This window comes from Alternaria hordeiaustralica (genome assembly GCF_023758085.1).
Source record: "Alternaria hordeiaustralica strain BMP 2776 chromosome Unknown scaffold_14, whole genome shotgun sequence".
Lineage (NCBI taxonomy): Eukaryota > Fungi > Ascomycota > Dothideomycetes > Pleosporales > Pleosporaceae > Alternaria > Alternaria hordeiaustralica.
This window is the reverse complement of record NW_026056786.1, coordinates 720789-737297: the sequence shown is the minus strand read 5'-3', so window position 1 is coordinate 737297 and position 16509 is coordinate 720789. Positions and strand designations below refer to the sequence as shown.

Here is a 16509-nt window from a genome sequence, read left to right as displayed (position 1 = left end):
TTCTTGGTCTTGCAGGGGACGCCTTTCATGCATGCGGACCGTCTCCCGTTGACTGTGCCCCGAGCTGGCAGGCGATCGCGCATGTCCGGGAGGTTGGTGTTGGTAGTCTCGAGTACTGTGCGCTCGAGCGTTGCGGCACGGGTAAACATGTTTCTAGAGGTTTTCTTCACCACAACGACGACAACTCCACTGCACAACAGTAGCGCATATCACCGCATAGACTCGATGCTTATAGCTGAAGCCTCGAATGTCGAGATTTATCATCGGCACATCCCATCTCGCTCTAGCTTTAACGAAGCGACCCCGCCTCAGCGGCTGAGAGACAGCATCCACTGGACGCCCCAATGTAGCTCAAGAACTAGGCCGGCCAATCAGACGGCGCATGCACCTTCCCAAGCCATCACACCCAGTCGCTCTTTCCTTGCATCCGACCACTTGCAGACCGCCGATCAAAGTACTTACCCGCTGCCCATCCCTCTTCATATCACCATGTCGCCTGCTGTTACACTCTGCATTTCACCCGGTTCCTCTCAGTCGGGATAGCGGGCACTCATTCATGTGCAATTGCGGCCCTAGATCGACATTGCACCCTGGACGACCTGGACGAAGCAGCAAGCAAGCTCGAAAGTTAGACCGCCCACATCTGATTGTCACATTATTCCTCTTTTCTCTGTTATATATTTCCAGTCCCCCCTCGACCTGAGGGCGCGGCTTACGATGCTCGTCGGAGCGCTTCCTCCGGCACTCATCTCACTGCTTCTTGTTGCAACGCGTGTTTCTGCTGCGCCTTACGACTTTCTCGATAACTATCGCGACCCCACGCCGGCGGCTGACGAGGGGCCTCCTGCTTCATACCAGGCTGTCCGAGACAAGAACGTGCTGCCGTACGAGATTTGCGGTGTTGTTGGCGGTTACGTCTTTACAGTACTTATCTGGGGGGTTCTTCTCCTCACTGTTGGTAGAAAGATGAGACGGAAGGCTCTCGACCCGCCCAAGCAATTGGAGCTGGAACTCCAGGATAAACCGACTCTACCGGCTCTTCGCACAGCTGGACTCACATCGCCACCGCTATCCGCGCGGTCGTTTTTCGGGAAGTTCAAGAGAAACAGGAATGACTCTGCTGTTAGCAATCCACAGAGCCCTGTTGTTCAGTCACCAAGCTCGTTCGACCAGAAGGTTCTTGATGCCCACCGGGGTCAAGATCAAGCAGACATGGAGCGTCTCTACGCCGCCGTCATGGACTTCGACGAGCGCAAGCACTCCTCCAAAGTCAGTGTAGAAGAAACGGAGCCCATCCCCCGACCCACGGAGCGACGACGCCCCTCAAACATCAGCATCGCGCGCCCAGAATCCCACAGCAGCGAAACCCCAATCTCGCCCGTAAAAGCCATCTACCCACCAAACTACAGTGTCCAGCAACCCGCTCCCCCCACCCAAAGCACCCACCTCCGCGCCGACGCCCACCTACCCCCAAGCCCCCGCAGCATCCTCTCCAAGCGTTCCCAAAACTCCAACACCAACTCCACCGGCAGCAAAAACGCGCGCTTCAACCTCAAGAACCTGCGCATCTCAGGCCCGATTGCAAAGTACCCAGGCGCAGACTCCGACGACGAAGCGCGGACACCGCTCTCCCCGCGCTTCTACGCCAATCCCGGTGTCCCCCCTTCGCCGCCTACGCAGACGAACTCGCCAACCTCGCCGGAACAATACACAGAAGAAGCACTGGACAGCGTACAACCGCTCCCCCGTCCCGCACCGCAACGCCTCGGTCTCGGTCCACCACCAACATCAACACCGTTATCCCAACCCCCCTCCACCACCCGCCAACACCCCCCCAAACCCCTCACCTCCCAAGCCACCTCCCTCCCCCTCCGCAGTTTCGCCTCCCCGCTCGCAAGCCCCGGCATCCAAACCACAGTCCTAGACCGCCGCGTCGAGGCCCTCGCTCTCGGCACCCCGAAAACAGGTGTGCCCTTTACGCCATACAGCCCGTACATGCCGTTTACACCCATCACCCCCGTAACCCCGCATTTGACGACAAGGAAAGAAAGGAAGATGGAGAAGAAGGAGGGGAGGAAGTTTGGGAGTAGGAAGCCACGGGTGGAGGAGGAGCTTGTGCAGAGTCCGAAGGAGATTTTTGGGGATGGGTGGTAGATAGGATGGGGAAAGGGATGGAGCGAGGGAAGGGGGAGGGAGGAGGGGAGGGATGGGTTGCATTTGCATCTGTTTTAGCGATTTTCCTTTCTTTACTGAGACACGCCGCCGGTTGGCTGGTTGATGATGATGTGCGCGGCATGCAAAATTCTTTTCTGCGTTTATATTTACGACGTGTATTTTATCTGGAGGAAGGAAGGGTTAGCATCGAAACGTATATATTGAGATGAATACTTTCACAACCAGCATATTGTACTTGCGAATTCACGCATCACCTTCACAACCCAAACTGACATAAGACAGGTGTGCAAAGAACAACTGGTCAACAAAACCAGCAACTCATGCATTAAAAAGCCACTTTGTATAACCCCTTTCCACGCCAAAGTAAATGGCCCAATGTAGTTCTCCGTTCTCCTCCGCTTCCACAGCTTTCCCCCCCCCCTACTCTCCTTCTTCCCTCCTCTTCCCTCAAACGATCAATAAATACAGACACACGAGAAAGTTGCGACGCCGACAAACAACTATGCCCAATCTAACGCGTCTGAGCCAGAACCCTATACACTGAAAAGAAGAAGACTAGTAAAAAGAACCATCGGGGTGTATAGCGGATAACATGCCACCAATCTTGCTATTTCTGTAATGTAGAAAAGGCCCAAGCCTCGGCCCCCCAAATGCCAATATAGACTGAGCCAACGGATATTGCTTGTGATAGATCTTCTGCGGGATGCCGTACCTTATGATTTTCAAGTTGAACAAAGGAGATGTGAGTCTGGTATGGGGACTGGGTAGTTTGAACACAAGGAAAGCAAGAGACGCCTGGAACGCCGTACGCTGGAGGGATAAGCAGCACTTGATCTTCTCGGTAAAAGCAGTCGAGCGGGATGATAGTACGACAAGTGATATCGCGGGTATTGGCATTTCTCGAGAGTAGTACCCATAGTAAACCGTACCGATACGTTACTAATGTGACACTTTTACTTCTCTCTCAAAAGTTTGCCAAACCATTCTTGGAATGACGTTTGCTAAAGCGCTTCCTGCCCTTGATCGAGTCAGTCTCGGCGTTATCTTTGCGAAGGTGGCCGCCGCCCCCATGCCGCGAGGCGGGTATGTTGACGCCCTCGAGGGCGGAGTCTCCTCCCAACGTACTGGTCGGGGTGGTGTGGTTTGAAACGAGCTCGTTCAGACCTACGTCGGCTGAGTACGAGTTGGTCATGGTTTGCGCGAACGCGTAGTCGCGTGCTTGTTCGATGCTGTCGAGCCATTCTTGGCTTGAGTACTTGCTGCCGTCGGGGTCGCTTGTCGTACTCTTGGGGTCTTCGAAGACGTATTGCTTCTCTTTCTGGGAGGGGTGTTAGTGGTGGTTGGGTTGGGTTGGGAGTGGGGGTGGCGTACTGTTTCTACGAGCCAAGCAGTGAGGCCTTTGGAGTCTTGGAATGATCTCCATGCGCAGCCTGCGGAGAGCAGGGATACCTCTTCCTTCAGCTTCTTGTCATTCGTGCCTGCTGCGCACATCAGTACGCGTGCATTCGACGTTATCATGACGAGCCGTTGGCGCTTCTTGACCGTATTGCCGCCGAAGAAGCGCGAGAACTTCTTGGGCTGCTCCACAGGCTCTTCTTTTCCTCCTACAACATGGCCCGCTGGGTGTTGCGTCACAAACATGTTTCCCAGCTTCAATATCCGCTCGTCTCGCTTCGTGAGGACCGGTGACCAGTCGATGTCTAGTTGGGAGGGAGGGGGTAGTTCGGTGATGAGGCGCGGCTTCGGTCGTGCCTGGGTTTGGGTGGATGCCGCTACTGATGGCGTTGATGGGCCTGGACGTGTTATTGGCGTTTCCTGAGGCGTAGAAGGGTTCCTACCATTCAGTTTGATGGGCTCCTGTGCGGGCGGACTGTAGGCCTTCAACCGCGGAGCCTTCTGCTTCCACAGGCCCTTGCCCCATTGTATGCCTTCAAAGAAGGGGTGGTTCTTGATGTGCTCCATGGGTAACCGCGTCAACGGATCCAGCACCAACAGGCGCTCCACCAGGTCCTTTGCCAGCGGAGGGAAGCCATCTGGAAATGTGTATTCTAGACCAACAATCTTCTGGAAGGTCATGTATTCGTTCGCGGCCTTGAACGGTGGTCGACCGGCGAGTAATTGGTAGATGATGCATCCGAAAGCCCACAGGTCGCTGGCTTTGCATGCATTCTTGTCTGTGAGGAGTTCGGGCGAGACGTATTCGGCTGTTCCGACGAAGGACTGCGCGCGATCCATCTGCACGCTTTCCAGCGGATCGCCGGTTGTTGAGCTAACGCCGTTGTGTTTTTGCTCGAGTATCTTTGCTGTTCCAAAATCAGTAATCTTGACGTGCATCGCATCGTCGAGCAGGACGTTCTCCGGTTTCAAGTCGCGATGTATGACGCCCTTGTTGTGCATGTAGTCGATGGAGTCCAGTATTTGCGCGCCGTAGAAGCGTGTGCACTCGACGTCGAATGTGCCCATCTTCTTGAGAAAGCCCAGCAGCTCTCCGCCCGCTGCCAGATCCAGCACAAAGTATAGCGATCGCTCGTCCTGGAAGGTGTAGTAGAGTCGGACTATGCCGGGATGCTCCGTCAGTCGGTTGAGGGTGTCTTTTTCGATGTTCACGTATTTGACCTTCTTCTCCTTGATGATGTGGCGCTTGTCGAGCACCTTGATCGCGTACTCGCGCAATGTCTGGCGGTCCGTGGCAGCCAGTACTGTGCTGTAGGAGCCCTCGCCCAGTGTCCTGCCAAAGTTGAAGTCCTTGACGCCCTTCTTCACGACACGCGTTATCGGCCGTCCGTTCTGGTCGAGGTCCTGGCGGGTGCTTACAGCCGCGCCCTTCTCCTTCCACTCCTCGCTGCTCGATAGCGGCCCGCCTTCTACGCTGTAGGGTGAACTGGATAATTGTGAGACGCCGGCATCCATGGGTATCCGCCGCGAGCTTCTCCGGGGCGGCATGGGGCCGTTCATGGCGGACATCTGGGCTGACTGGCGGTACGGGTCTCTCCTGCTGGCTTCTCTGACGGGCATGGCGCCGGGCGCAACCCGCGAGCTCGCCGTCCGCCGGATATCGCCAGCCATTGCGTCGTCGTTGTATCGGTAGGTGCCCGGGGCGGTGGTGGACGAGGTGGAGAGGTTGGGGTGCTGGTACATGCTGGTGGAGACGGGGCGCTCTCGCATGGGCTGCGACGTCGGGGCGGCGCTGCGCTGCTGCTGGAGCAGTGGGCCGGCGGCATACGGGGGATACGCGGGCTGCTGGTGCTGGGCCTGGTGCTGCAGGGGCATCGACTGGCGGTGGGAGAGGCGCGGCGAGTGCGAGTGCGTCGACGACGTCTCGGCCAGGGGCGAGGGGAAGGCGGCCGGGGAGCCCGAGGGCGAGCTCTGGTAGGCATTGGCGGCGGGCTGGAGCGACGAGTTGGCGGGCTCCTCTTCTATGTACGAGTGGGCGTACGTGGGGTCTGGCTGCGGCTGTTGGGCGACGGCATGGTCGTGGTCGGGCGCGTCGTGGTGCTGCGTGGGCGGCGGCGAGTCGTCCTCGTCCGGGTTGGCGATGCGCAGTCCGCCGAGCGTCTGCGACAGACTCAGGTCGCCATTCATCGTGGCGGCCACGGGGCAGCGCCTTGTCTGGCAACGGCGGTAAACGAGAAGAGCGAGTGAGGTCGCAGCAGTAGCTCAGGCACCACCCGCGGCGCGTCAAAGTAGCCTCTTTTAGCGTGCGGAATACGAGCGTGCAGCGGAGGCATGGCAGGGGCCCAGCGGCCAGGGCAGTGGGCAGATAACGACGAAGGCCTCGCGGTGAGGATGCGATACAGGGCGCCCGTCGTGATGCTCCGCTGCCACCGTTGGTGATGCCATGCTCGGCGACTCGCTGACGAACGCCGACCCACCGACACGGACACTCGAGTCGGCGATACACTACACCACTACCACGACATCACGAGAAACGCGCCTTCTGCAGAAATATTGAACACGCGTAGTAACGCACGCAGTAATACCTCACTCTAACATCTCATGCACCACATGACGTTCACCTCGTGGCTCACCTGGGCACTTACATCACCAGTATCTCACCAGTACAAGTCTGGTAGCGATGCATCTTCACGGCAGTCAACGCGTAAGGTGCATTGACGTCCATCATGTCGGACGGGAAGGCGCTGCTATGCGCGCCGTCATCACCACTGCTACTGCAACGGCGCTTCCTAGATAACAGCAAGAGAGCAAGAGTTAGAATCGGAAATCACCATGGCTCCAGGTAGGTAGGCTTCTTTGTATACTCGCCGGTACAGGCACCTCATCTGCACACCCTCTTTTGGACCCATATCCCTTCAGCTTCACCCCCGTCGTTCGCTTCCCAGTTGGTAAACATGTTACGTCTCAGACCATCAGAACTCACCCTGACGCCCGACGATGTCGAGGAGACCTTTCGTCGCATAGCCATCAGGCAAACCTCCAGAGCGACCACAAACCTGACTTCTCGCCCTACAGGACAACCCGGACGGCCCATACTCAGACGTGGCGCTCAGAGATCGACTCGAGATGCCATCACTGCCCTGGGGTCCATTCCCATACTGCAGCCCCAACAAGCAACATTCTCTTCTGTGGAAGAGGAAGAGGAGACAGAGCATACGTCCAGTCAGGAAGCAACGCTATCAACAGATCGTGACGATACCGAAGGGACTACTTCGTCCAGTCACGAGAGAGAAACCGAGCCGCCGCAGTCTCCAGCGTCGCCAACATGGTCACTGCCCTCTCCGGTCTCTCCACCCCGACGCACAATGCATCTTCCATTCCGATTCGGACGAAGCCGTCGAACTTCCACTACTCAATCTCCGCCGGATGCAGTCGTGGCAGTATCTCGTACGCCAACAAGAGCACCAATCGGACATGCCAGAATGGGCTCAACTGGCACAAGCAGCATAGGTGATACAAGCAACAACTCCACGTTATCTCCATCTGGTGGGTCTACCGAAAGTACTTCTGGATTGCGAGGCGGCGGAGATCGGATACGCGATATGGCTCAAGATACGCCTCATGCTCCGTCACCCCTACACCAGATGCAGAGACTAAGTTCGCCCGCATACCAACAGCCATCCGGGGACCCTACCAAGTCGCCGGTCAGCCCGCGCCTACACAATCCTACACTCTATCTCGAGGGCTACGTCCATGATACCCCGAATAGTACCACGTATCATTTCCGGGAAAGCGATAAGTATCGTTTTTGGAGCATTGCACCGCACAGTGAACCACGGCGAGGTAGCGATCGTCAGCCTTCCGCCGCGCGAAGCTCCTCTACAGGGGCCGCCATGAGATCCCGTGTTGCAAGTCAAGCTCAGACCCCCCCGGACCAATTCTTTGAAGACGTCTTCCGTACATTGCCAGCGGTCGAGCCTCCAACCAGACAATTTGCTAGGTCTTCCACCGTAACTCATGGGGAAGACTACCATTCTACTGCATCGGATATTTTCCATACTTCCGGTGGCTCGCTCCAGCCAGAACAAGCAGGCCCAAGGTCAAGGCACTTTAGTAGCGACGCTTCAGCTGCCAGTGCGCAATTCTCTTACTACGGCTCGCTTGCCTCTAGTACGAGGTTCCCCAGCAGCGAGGCATCGTTGGGACGTGACTTATCCCGCGTTCAGCTTGATGGAGCGGCCGCCTCGAACGAAAGCCAATGCCACTACTCACCTGATAACCCCTTCGCTGCCCAACTGCGTGCAATTTCAGGTAGCTCGGCTTATTCCTCGTCAAGCAGGGCTGGCTCTGGTCCCCACGGGCTCTCGCCGCTCCCTTCAATGCCTTATAATCGCACCGAAGCTGGTCACCCGGTGCCCCGCAGCTACACAGGTGGCTATATTGACGCCACTACAGCGGTGGTACAAGATCTCGAGTCGCCTCTTGATCCCTATGCGCAGCACTATCAGCAACAGCTACGAGCTCAAGCTGCTCGAGAAGAAGCTCTTCAACAGCATGCTTTCCGCCAGCAGGCTATGCTAAATCAGCGCTTTCCTCCTCAGTCCCGTACAGAAAGTTTCCAAACCCGTCGTTCGAGCCATGGGCAGGGTAGCCAGCCACGCCCCCCACCTCAAATTCCAAATGGTGTCAGGATGCCCTTCCCCCATCAGCCTCAGCAACAATCACTGCGACCTCTGCAGTACCCGTCCGAACGTACTGCCACGATGCAGAGCTCGCAATTTGGTGGCAGAGGTGGAAGAGTTGATCACCGGTCCGGTGAAAACGACCCCGCCTCGCCGTCAACAAGTCGGGATCTGATTGCGCATCACGGCAGAGTGCAGGCGCAGAGGGCAGCATTTGAGCGTTTGCATAACCCTCGGTCAACGCAGGTCGAGACTGCTATGAACACATCTCGACGTAGCTTGCCGCAGACGACGGTTCCTCACGATAGATCCAATCAGCCCCGCGACTATGCGCAACCACCGTTTACAGCCATGGGGATGCCTCACCGTAATGAGGAGCGTTCGAGTACTCCCAATATCCCGCGGCATGCAGCACAAGGAATGCATGATCGTCAGGTAGTTCCAAACGGAACCCGCCAATTCTTCGGCGAACTTCCTCAACGTGTACCCACTCAATCGTACCGCCCCCTCCCTGGCGCCCGCCACCTCCACCCAACTCGTGACAGCCCTCTCACAGCTCTCGCTCTGGACCATGGCAGTGGCACGACTAGTAGACGCTCGCGCTCGCCGCTCATTCGGGCCCGTACGCATAGGCGCATACCTCCAGAGCAGCGCGACCAAGAGAACGATGGGGATAGGTCGTTGATGCGGAGGGAAGAGGAGAATGTCAATGCGCGCTATGGAGAAGAAGATCAGCGGGGCGCGAGGATGGATGAGACGCCTCCTAGGATTGGGCGGGTGGAGAGGAGAATGTTGGATTAGGTCATATGTGGGCTTTCTTATCGGGTGGTGTGGGTGGAAAGTGGTATGGTACGGAGCTGTTTGAATACGCTAGGTCATCATTTGTAGATGGATATGCCGTTGAACACGTGCCGACTGGATACGCACAGGCAGATTCTGAGTATAAAAACTGCCCTTTGGCGTCTTCTCTTCTGTTCATTCAAACTTCCACATTCAAATTCTTTTTTTCCAAAAACAGAATATGAGTGGATGATGGCGCCTGCCTCCCTTTCCAAAAAAAACAAAAGCCGCCACTGTATGTGCGAGTCACCAAAAATCCTTCTCTCAATGCTAAATGTTCCCTCCTTCGTCTGCCAATACCAAAAACAATCGCCAGAAATGGTCATGGCGTCGTCTCCGCCTGGCTTCTCTCAAAATCCAGTCCGGAAAGAAACATGACCTCGCAGCAGTCTCGTCATCTCAACCTACGACGCGCTCCCGAAATATAAAAGCCTCTACTGAGCCATCGCCTTCCTGCCTCCTCAACCGACTTCCAAGAATTTCTTCGCAAAAATAAACGACGTCCTTGATCATGGTTTCGGCCTTCCTGTCTCGAAAAAAAGCTGACGACGATGTTGCATGTGCGAGTCGCCAGAAACGGTTGCAGTACTCTCGGATGTGCTTCCGGTCTCTGGAAAATGACAGTCTATGTTCACATGGGAAGGGCCTTGTTTTTCCTCCTTTCTAAAAGCATCAACCGATGAGTACATGTTCGCGGAGCTTGTGCGCCGCGGCCTCAAAACATCACAGCACGTATGCATGCTACGGACACTGGACATATGAAGCCTACGACTCAACTCGACCTCTCTTCCTTCCACCTACATCCCACGAAAAGACCTTTCGGAAACCAAAATTGAAGAGAACCATGACTATCGAGTTTGTGCCTGCGTCTCTCTCAAAAACAGAACGAACATTATGATGGGGGCAGTCAAAAAAGAATCGACGAACCATTCGATGTGTTTCCTCCTCCGCCCCGGTCCAAAACACACGAAACGATAACGGATGCTGCTTCTTCTGGTTCAACTTCTCATCTCGCGATGAACCCCGAAAGAAAGAACCACTTCACTCATGTGGCTGCGCGCCTGCTGCTGGAGTATAAAATGCGGTCGAGATCGAGTAATCCTTCTGTACTTTACACCACGGTACCATCTTCCAAAACACTTGCAGCATCACCTATGTGTGCTGCTCTTTCTCCGAAAAAGCGAACGCGAAAAGCGCATGAGAAGTGTGCGCCGGAGATCGAAAAAAAAAGTCACGAGAAGAACGCATGTGCTGTCTGCTTCGCCGTCGCATTACGCCGATAACAGTGGTCAAATGCTACATCACTATTCAGCATACAACCGCTTTTGGCGGCTTCTTCATGCCGGTGTGGAACAATGCTAGTGGGGTATAAAATCATCCTCTCGGTTCCTGGCTACCTACTTCTTATCCTTCACTTTCCGGGTTTATTGTCCAAAACTATGAAACGCCTTCCCGATGATCTCCTCCTCCTTTTTTCAAAAACATTCACAATCACAAGCATGGTTGTGTCCTCCTCTTCGAAAGCCTCGCTCAAAAGCGGCCGCACACTACTGCATGCGACTCTCCGCTGCCCACCTTCGACAAGAATCGACTATGGAACCTTCCCATGCTGTTGGACGACCTCTGGCTCTTACAAATACCTCGCGATGGTCGACCCTTCTTCCTCCAACATCCTCGACAACTCTTTCTCTCAAAAATTTGTTGTGGCCTTATGATGGTCTTTCTGGCACCTTCTGGCACCTCCTCCTCCAAAACCGCAAGAGTATAATCTTATGTCGCGCCTCGTCGAAACGACAACTCAAAATACCCAAGTACCACCCAATGTCCAGAATGGCAACATCATGCTGTTCCAAAACGTTCGCCGGACTCTTTCATGGAACCGCAGGTGCAAGGCAGCGTGTATAAAAGCTCCTCGTGAGCTCTTCTCGGCTTTGAGTCTTCATCCTCACATTCGTTGTGTACACTTCCAAAATCTCCAAAAAGCTCTTGGATGTTCGTTCCTCTTCTCGAAAATGCGCCACTTTGATGTTATGGCTGCCTGCCTTCTCCAAAACTACATGACTCGCAACAAATGATTGCCTTCTTTCAAAATACAGCATACGTTTACGCCATGGCTGCCTGCCTTCTCCAAAAACGCCTCCTGATCATATTAATGAAGGTGTTCTCTCAAAAGTCACATATGTGATAGACATGTCCACCTCCGGGAGTGAATGTCTCAGTTACTTCGGCGCAGTAGAGTTGGTCTACTCCGTCTCCACATTCGATTTGTTCAAAATACAGTCTGACTCTGCTATGTTTTCTCCTCTCCGCTGAAAGAAACATTCATTACTGAAATGGCTGTGTTCTCTTCAAATAGACAGCTAAAAGGATAATGATCTGCGCCGGTACCATGGATACCTCAATCACTTTGACGCAGTACACCCTCACTCCCCATTCCTGAGCTTGATCTGTTCAAATCAAAATCAAAAGGCCGCATGGTCTCGGCAGCTCTCCCAAAAACTTCTACTGCCATGCCATGGCTGTCTTCTCGAAACCAGACAAGAACACTAAGATGATCTGCATCAGTATCTCGGGCATGCTATACGCCTTCGACTCTTCTTCCTCGAAAGTCTCTTCGCCATTTTGCGGTCATTCCAAAAGGTTTGCTAACCAACCTCATGGTCGCTTCTCGTCTCTAAACTTCCCGAAAAGATGGACATGGCTGCTTTCTCCGGAAAAGAAAGACCTTTTACTTCATAAGGCCAGACCATCTCCTCCATACTCTCTCAAAAGCAAAATCGAGTAAGACGTATAACGTTTTCTGGAGTATAAATACCTCACTTCTCCAAAGCAGCTCAACCAACCTTCTCTCCTAGTCCTACCTTCGATCTTTCCAAAAAACCCAGAGGATACGTGGGATGGTCTGTGCTGTTCCTTCAAAAAACATCCGAGTGCGCTCTATGGCTGTGCTTCTCAAAATTCGATTCGGAATATGACATGACCTGCTTCGGCATTGCGAAAATATTACACACTTCCCGCTCTTCTTCCCTGAACGTTGCACCCGCCACTACGATGTGTACCTGGGTATGCTTGAAAAGATCCGAAGAAGCAAACTCATGACCTCTGGCCTTCCGTAAATTGAAAGTGCACAAGAACATAGCCTTCCTTTCAAAAAGCTCGACTAGTCCCATCGCATGTCGCGGTCCGGCCCCGCAGGTATAAAAGTCATCTTTATTGACCTGGTTTCTACTCTATATTCTTCCTCCCATTCTGGAGTCCAAAAGACAGGATGGTCCAATACATGGAGTTCGTCGCTTCCAAAAGGGCGAGTGAGGCTTTCCATGCGTTCGTTTCTCGGAAAAGCTGTACTCACCGTTCAGAACACTTCACGGCTACTACCATGCGACTCCGGCGAGCAGTCGGAATGGCGGGGTCAACCATCTGATCTGATGCAGTACTATAAGACATTCAAGTACAACGGGATGGTCGTCCTCCTCAAATTCTTCCTTCGCTAGCTTTATGCTCCGGCTGAGCGTTGTGAGTATAAAAACCCCAAGGAACGGACTCAGCTGCTGCTCTCCATCCTTCATTCTACACTAGAAACATTTCCAAAAATCACGATCGATCCAGATCATGGAGTTTTTCGGTCTTCAAAAACTTCAAGGGCACTTACCATGGTCTCGTCTTTCCAAAACTAGAAGATGAGAAACGAATGGGCACGTTCAGCGTCGGCAGTGTGTTCAACACTTAACACTCACACTCGCCTTCTTGAATTTCTCAAGTTAAAATAAAGTTCAGATCTTATCGAAATCACAACGCGATGCATTATTGTTGTTCTCCAAAAGCCAGACTCCACACATACCGCTTTCACCTCTATGGCCAAACATACTGAGCATTACGAAATGTGGAGTCGCGGATATGAAGCCATCCTACATCAACATAGGTTCTCTCGTCTCTATCCTACTACCTACTCCAAAATTCGTGAAGAACCGGGTCATGGCTTTGTGGACTCTGCTGTTCTTTCAAACAAGGATACAACCGGCGAATGACCTTTCTCTTCCAAAACACTCGACTCAGGGTACGTGATCTGTGTCGGCAGTGTGTTCAAACTCACGCCCGAGATCTTTGTCTGGAGTCTCTCATCTCCGAATAAATTCTGGAAATTATCCAAAAAGCAGACGCCATACAGTTATGCCGTTCTCTCGAGGCCAGACTCCACACATATCGCTCCGTCTTCTAAAATGAAGTACCACTCTCACATGCGCTCCGAAGGCGCGGGTATAAGATCTACCTCCCAATCTCCCTTCTTCCTCTCTTCATCCGCACACTTGTTGTGTGATTTACCAAAAGTTGACCGGCTACCCTGCATGGTTCTGCCTTCTCTAAAAAAATCAAAGATGTTCTACTAATGCCTTCCTTCTTGTTGGCAAACACAAAGCCGCTGCTCGCTTTCCACAAAATATGTTTTACTATCGTTATGGGCGTCGCTCAAACTGAATCACAAAGACTCTCATGGATTTGAGAACGACGAAAGTCGAGCAGCTTTTCGTCATGGCTGTTCTGCACAATTTGGACCACTCTAGGATACCTGAAAAATGCAAGATTGGTGGAGCTATGTTCGTTGCTGGTGCCGAAAGCGTCGTCAGCAGACGGCATGTTTGCGTCGCTCGTAGACGTACAAAAATCCATGGAGCGCATTTATGGCCTCCTGTCAGGTCGTCCGAGACAAACACATGAAGCTGCAGTGTGGTTTGAAATGGAGATTTACTTCGAAAGCTCTTATGTCTCCCCACAGGGCTCCGAGAATGCATAAATACACCTATCGTTCACTACCTCCTTCTTCACTTCACTCAATACCTTTATTGTATTTACAACAAAAACAACACATCCGACCAGCCATGTTTCCTGGTTCTTCTTCCAAAATTTCTTGAAGATGGAGCCATGTGTCGAGCGAGTCGTGTTGCCAAATACTCAAACAAAAAACTTGATGACCTCCGCGATGCACTCTTCCGCTTTCGTCTTCGAAACACGCTTTCGTCGTACGCATGTCTGCGTCGCGAGACCATCTGCGCTCTAGGATGGGACTATAAATCGTGCTTCTCACGGTCATGGTCTCTTCTCTCATAATTACTTCACTTCGCGACAGTTTTCCAAAAAGGGATCAAGACAGACACATGTCTGAGCTGTTCTGCGTGAATTGAAAAGAACATGGGCATTGCGCATGTCTCGTCTGCCGTCCTCTGGCGGGATGGCTTCACATACTGTCAAAGTTCGATCACGATTCTGCGATGCGATTGCCGGTCGAGAAGTTCCATGGCAAGTTGTCACGGGTAGCATCGAGCCGATAAACACATAAAATCACATTTGCACCCATTCATGCCGACGCTTCCTCCACCCTATCTTATCTTCATTCTTCCGAAAAACCAAGAACTATCCTTCCATGACTTGCTTCTCCCGGCAGTTACTTCTAAGTCTCATCCACGCACGTCATATCCTACGCACAGTCACAGTCTCACGTCCACCCACCCTACGAAACCGTCAAAAGCAATATCCACCACGTCTTCGAAACAGCGTCATAGATGCCACGTGCCATACTACGCTACGCCGCTTCTTCAAAAAACGAATTGAGCGTAGTGCGATACAGCCTGACCCGAGTTCGAGATGCAACTCCGAAGTGGATGTAAGTGGAAGGGGTGGACCGTGATATCATACGTGGTGACACGTCACATGTTTTTGAGGATGGACTGCAGAGACAATAGTACGAATACTGCATGTGCGGGGTGCCGCGGTGGTGAGGGTCCGCGGAAGGGTCATGTCGGTGCGTGGCGTGGAGGGTCAGATGATGTTTGCATGTATTGTGAGGTGTGTTGGTGGATGTCGGCGGATGTTGGTGGACTGCGCCTCTATTGCATCGTGAGCATCGGTGCTAGCCGGTGGGCTTCGCGTTCTCGCCATCGCTACGAGCCATGAGCCATCGGATGCGCGTCGCCAAGCCTTCATCACGAAGCGGTCGCCTCTCCATACGTGTTGAGCTGTCGCCGATTGTCTATGAGACGGCTCCCGGGTTTGACGTCGGCACTGCGGGGTCCGACATCGAGGCAAAGAAGACAGCGCGACGAGACGAGACGAGACGACGAGAAGGAAGACTCATATCTGCGGCAAGATCAGTCGTGTAAAGATCAAATCCAATGACGTTCTTTTGGGGGCCGCCTGTCTTCTTGTGGCCCAGCGACAACAGCTACATGCTGAAACTGCGAAGCGCTGAGGGACAGCCAGCCCGGGCCGTCGCAACGCTCGCAACCGCCAGCCCTCAAACAGCAACAAGCAGATCTCCCGCCAGTCTTACACAAGCAAATTGCGCAAGCAAACCGCATACCGGGACATCTTCCAACGGTTGCGACAAGCTCCGATGCTGCCATTTTTGGTATTGGGGTGACACAAGCGCTTCTACGTGGGCGGCTCGCACGAACCCGGCCTCGATATAGCAGCCGCGGGGAATTGGGCGACTAGTACAGAGCCTCATCTGGCGCTTCGGCTAGGTAACCTTTTCGAGGCGCGTGGGATGCAGGGATGCGGATTCGATATTGATGAGGTTCAGCGTGAGGGGTTACATGACCACGTCGCGGATCGCTTAGACGGAGGACCTGACATAGGCAGGTGGTGGAGGAAGCGATGCTATCCAGTAGTCGACGTGCAGCGACTTGTCTTAGCTGGCTGCGACCTTCTAGAACCGGCGACGACGATGGTGGAAGCGTGATTGGCGAGGTGCGCGAGGCGGTGCAGCGGCTGTTGAGGTGGTCTCGAAACTGCGAGGCCGCGACATTGATTGGTACGCTTTAGTTGCATGAAGGTGCAGTCCGGGTGGCATGAGTGCCAGTCCCGGCCGGCAGGCATGCTTGAATACCGCGTGTGCGCTGGAGCAGGGCAGCAGAAGACGAACATGGCGTTGGTCGTGCTCGCTGTCATCCGTCGTCGCCCAAAGAGGCTGGTAGCATCTGGGATGGAAACAGGTGTGTTGAAACAAAGATGACTTGTTTGCAGTGCGCGCTGCCCAATGGGCGCAGACTAGATCCCTGCGCATGACGGCGATCCATGGATCGTGGTGGAGAAATCCGAGCTCCGTCCACCGTCTGGCCGAGTGGAGTTGCGATAGACACGCTGTCATGCGACTGACAGATGGCAGGGAGTAGTCACCTTGGAAATCTATGCCGTGGTATGCCGTCGAGGCAAGAGGGATGGCATACGACGGCACGGCAATGCAGCAGTATAGTGGCGGCTGAGCCACAGTCTACTCCATACTGCGAGCATCTCCTACGGCTACGGCCGAATTACACGCATGCAACGCGTGTTCGTGAGGCAAAATGCTTTTCTGCCCAAGAGGCCAACCAAGAGTAAGCTGGGCTCGAAGAGGCTGGGTTGTAGTGCATTCCGCCCACAA

General features: G+C 53.7%; 2 protein-coding genes across 2 annotated transcripts; one reads left to right on the top strand and one right to left on the bottom strand.

Annotated features, from left to right (window-relative positions):
* Positions 1-717: 717 nt before the first annotated feature.
* Positions 718-2154, top strand: J4E84_007054 (uncharacterized protein; the record flags this gene model as incomplete). Its single annotated transcript, XM_049389640.1, has 2 exons — positions 718-723; positions 859-2154. The coding sequence occupies 2 exons, from the start codon at positions 718-720 to the stop codon at positions 2152-2154; spliced, it is 1302 nt and encodes a 433-aa protein (XP_049242833.1).
* Positions 2155-3363: 1209 nt separating this feature from the next.
* Positions 3364-5645, bottom strand: J4E84_007053 (uncharacterized protein; the record flags this gene model as incomplete). Its single annotated transcript, XM_049389639.1, has 3 exons — positions 3364-5562; positions 5612-5618; positions 5641-5645. The coding sequence occupies 3 exons, from the start codon at positions 5643-5645 to the stop codon at positions 3364-3366; spliced, it is 2211 nt and encodes a 736-aa protein (XP_049242832.1).
* Positions 5646-16509: the final 10864 nt, after the last annotated feature.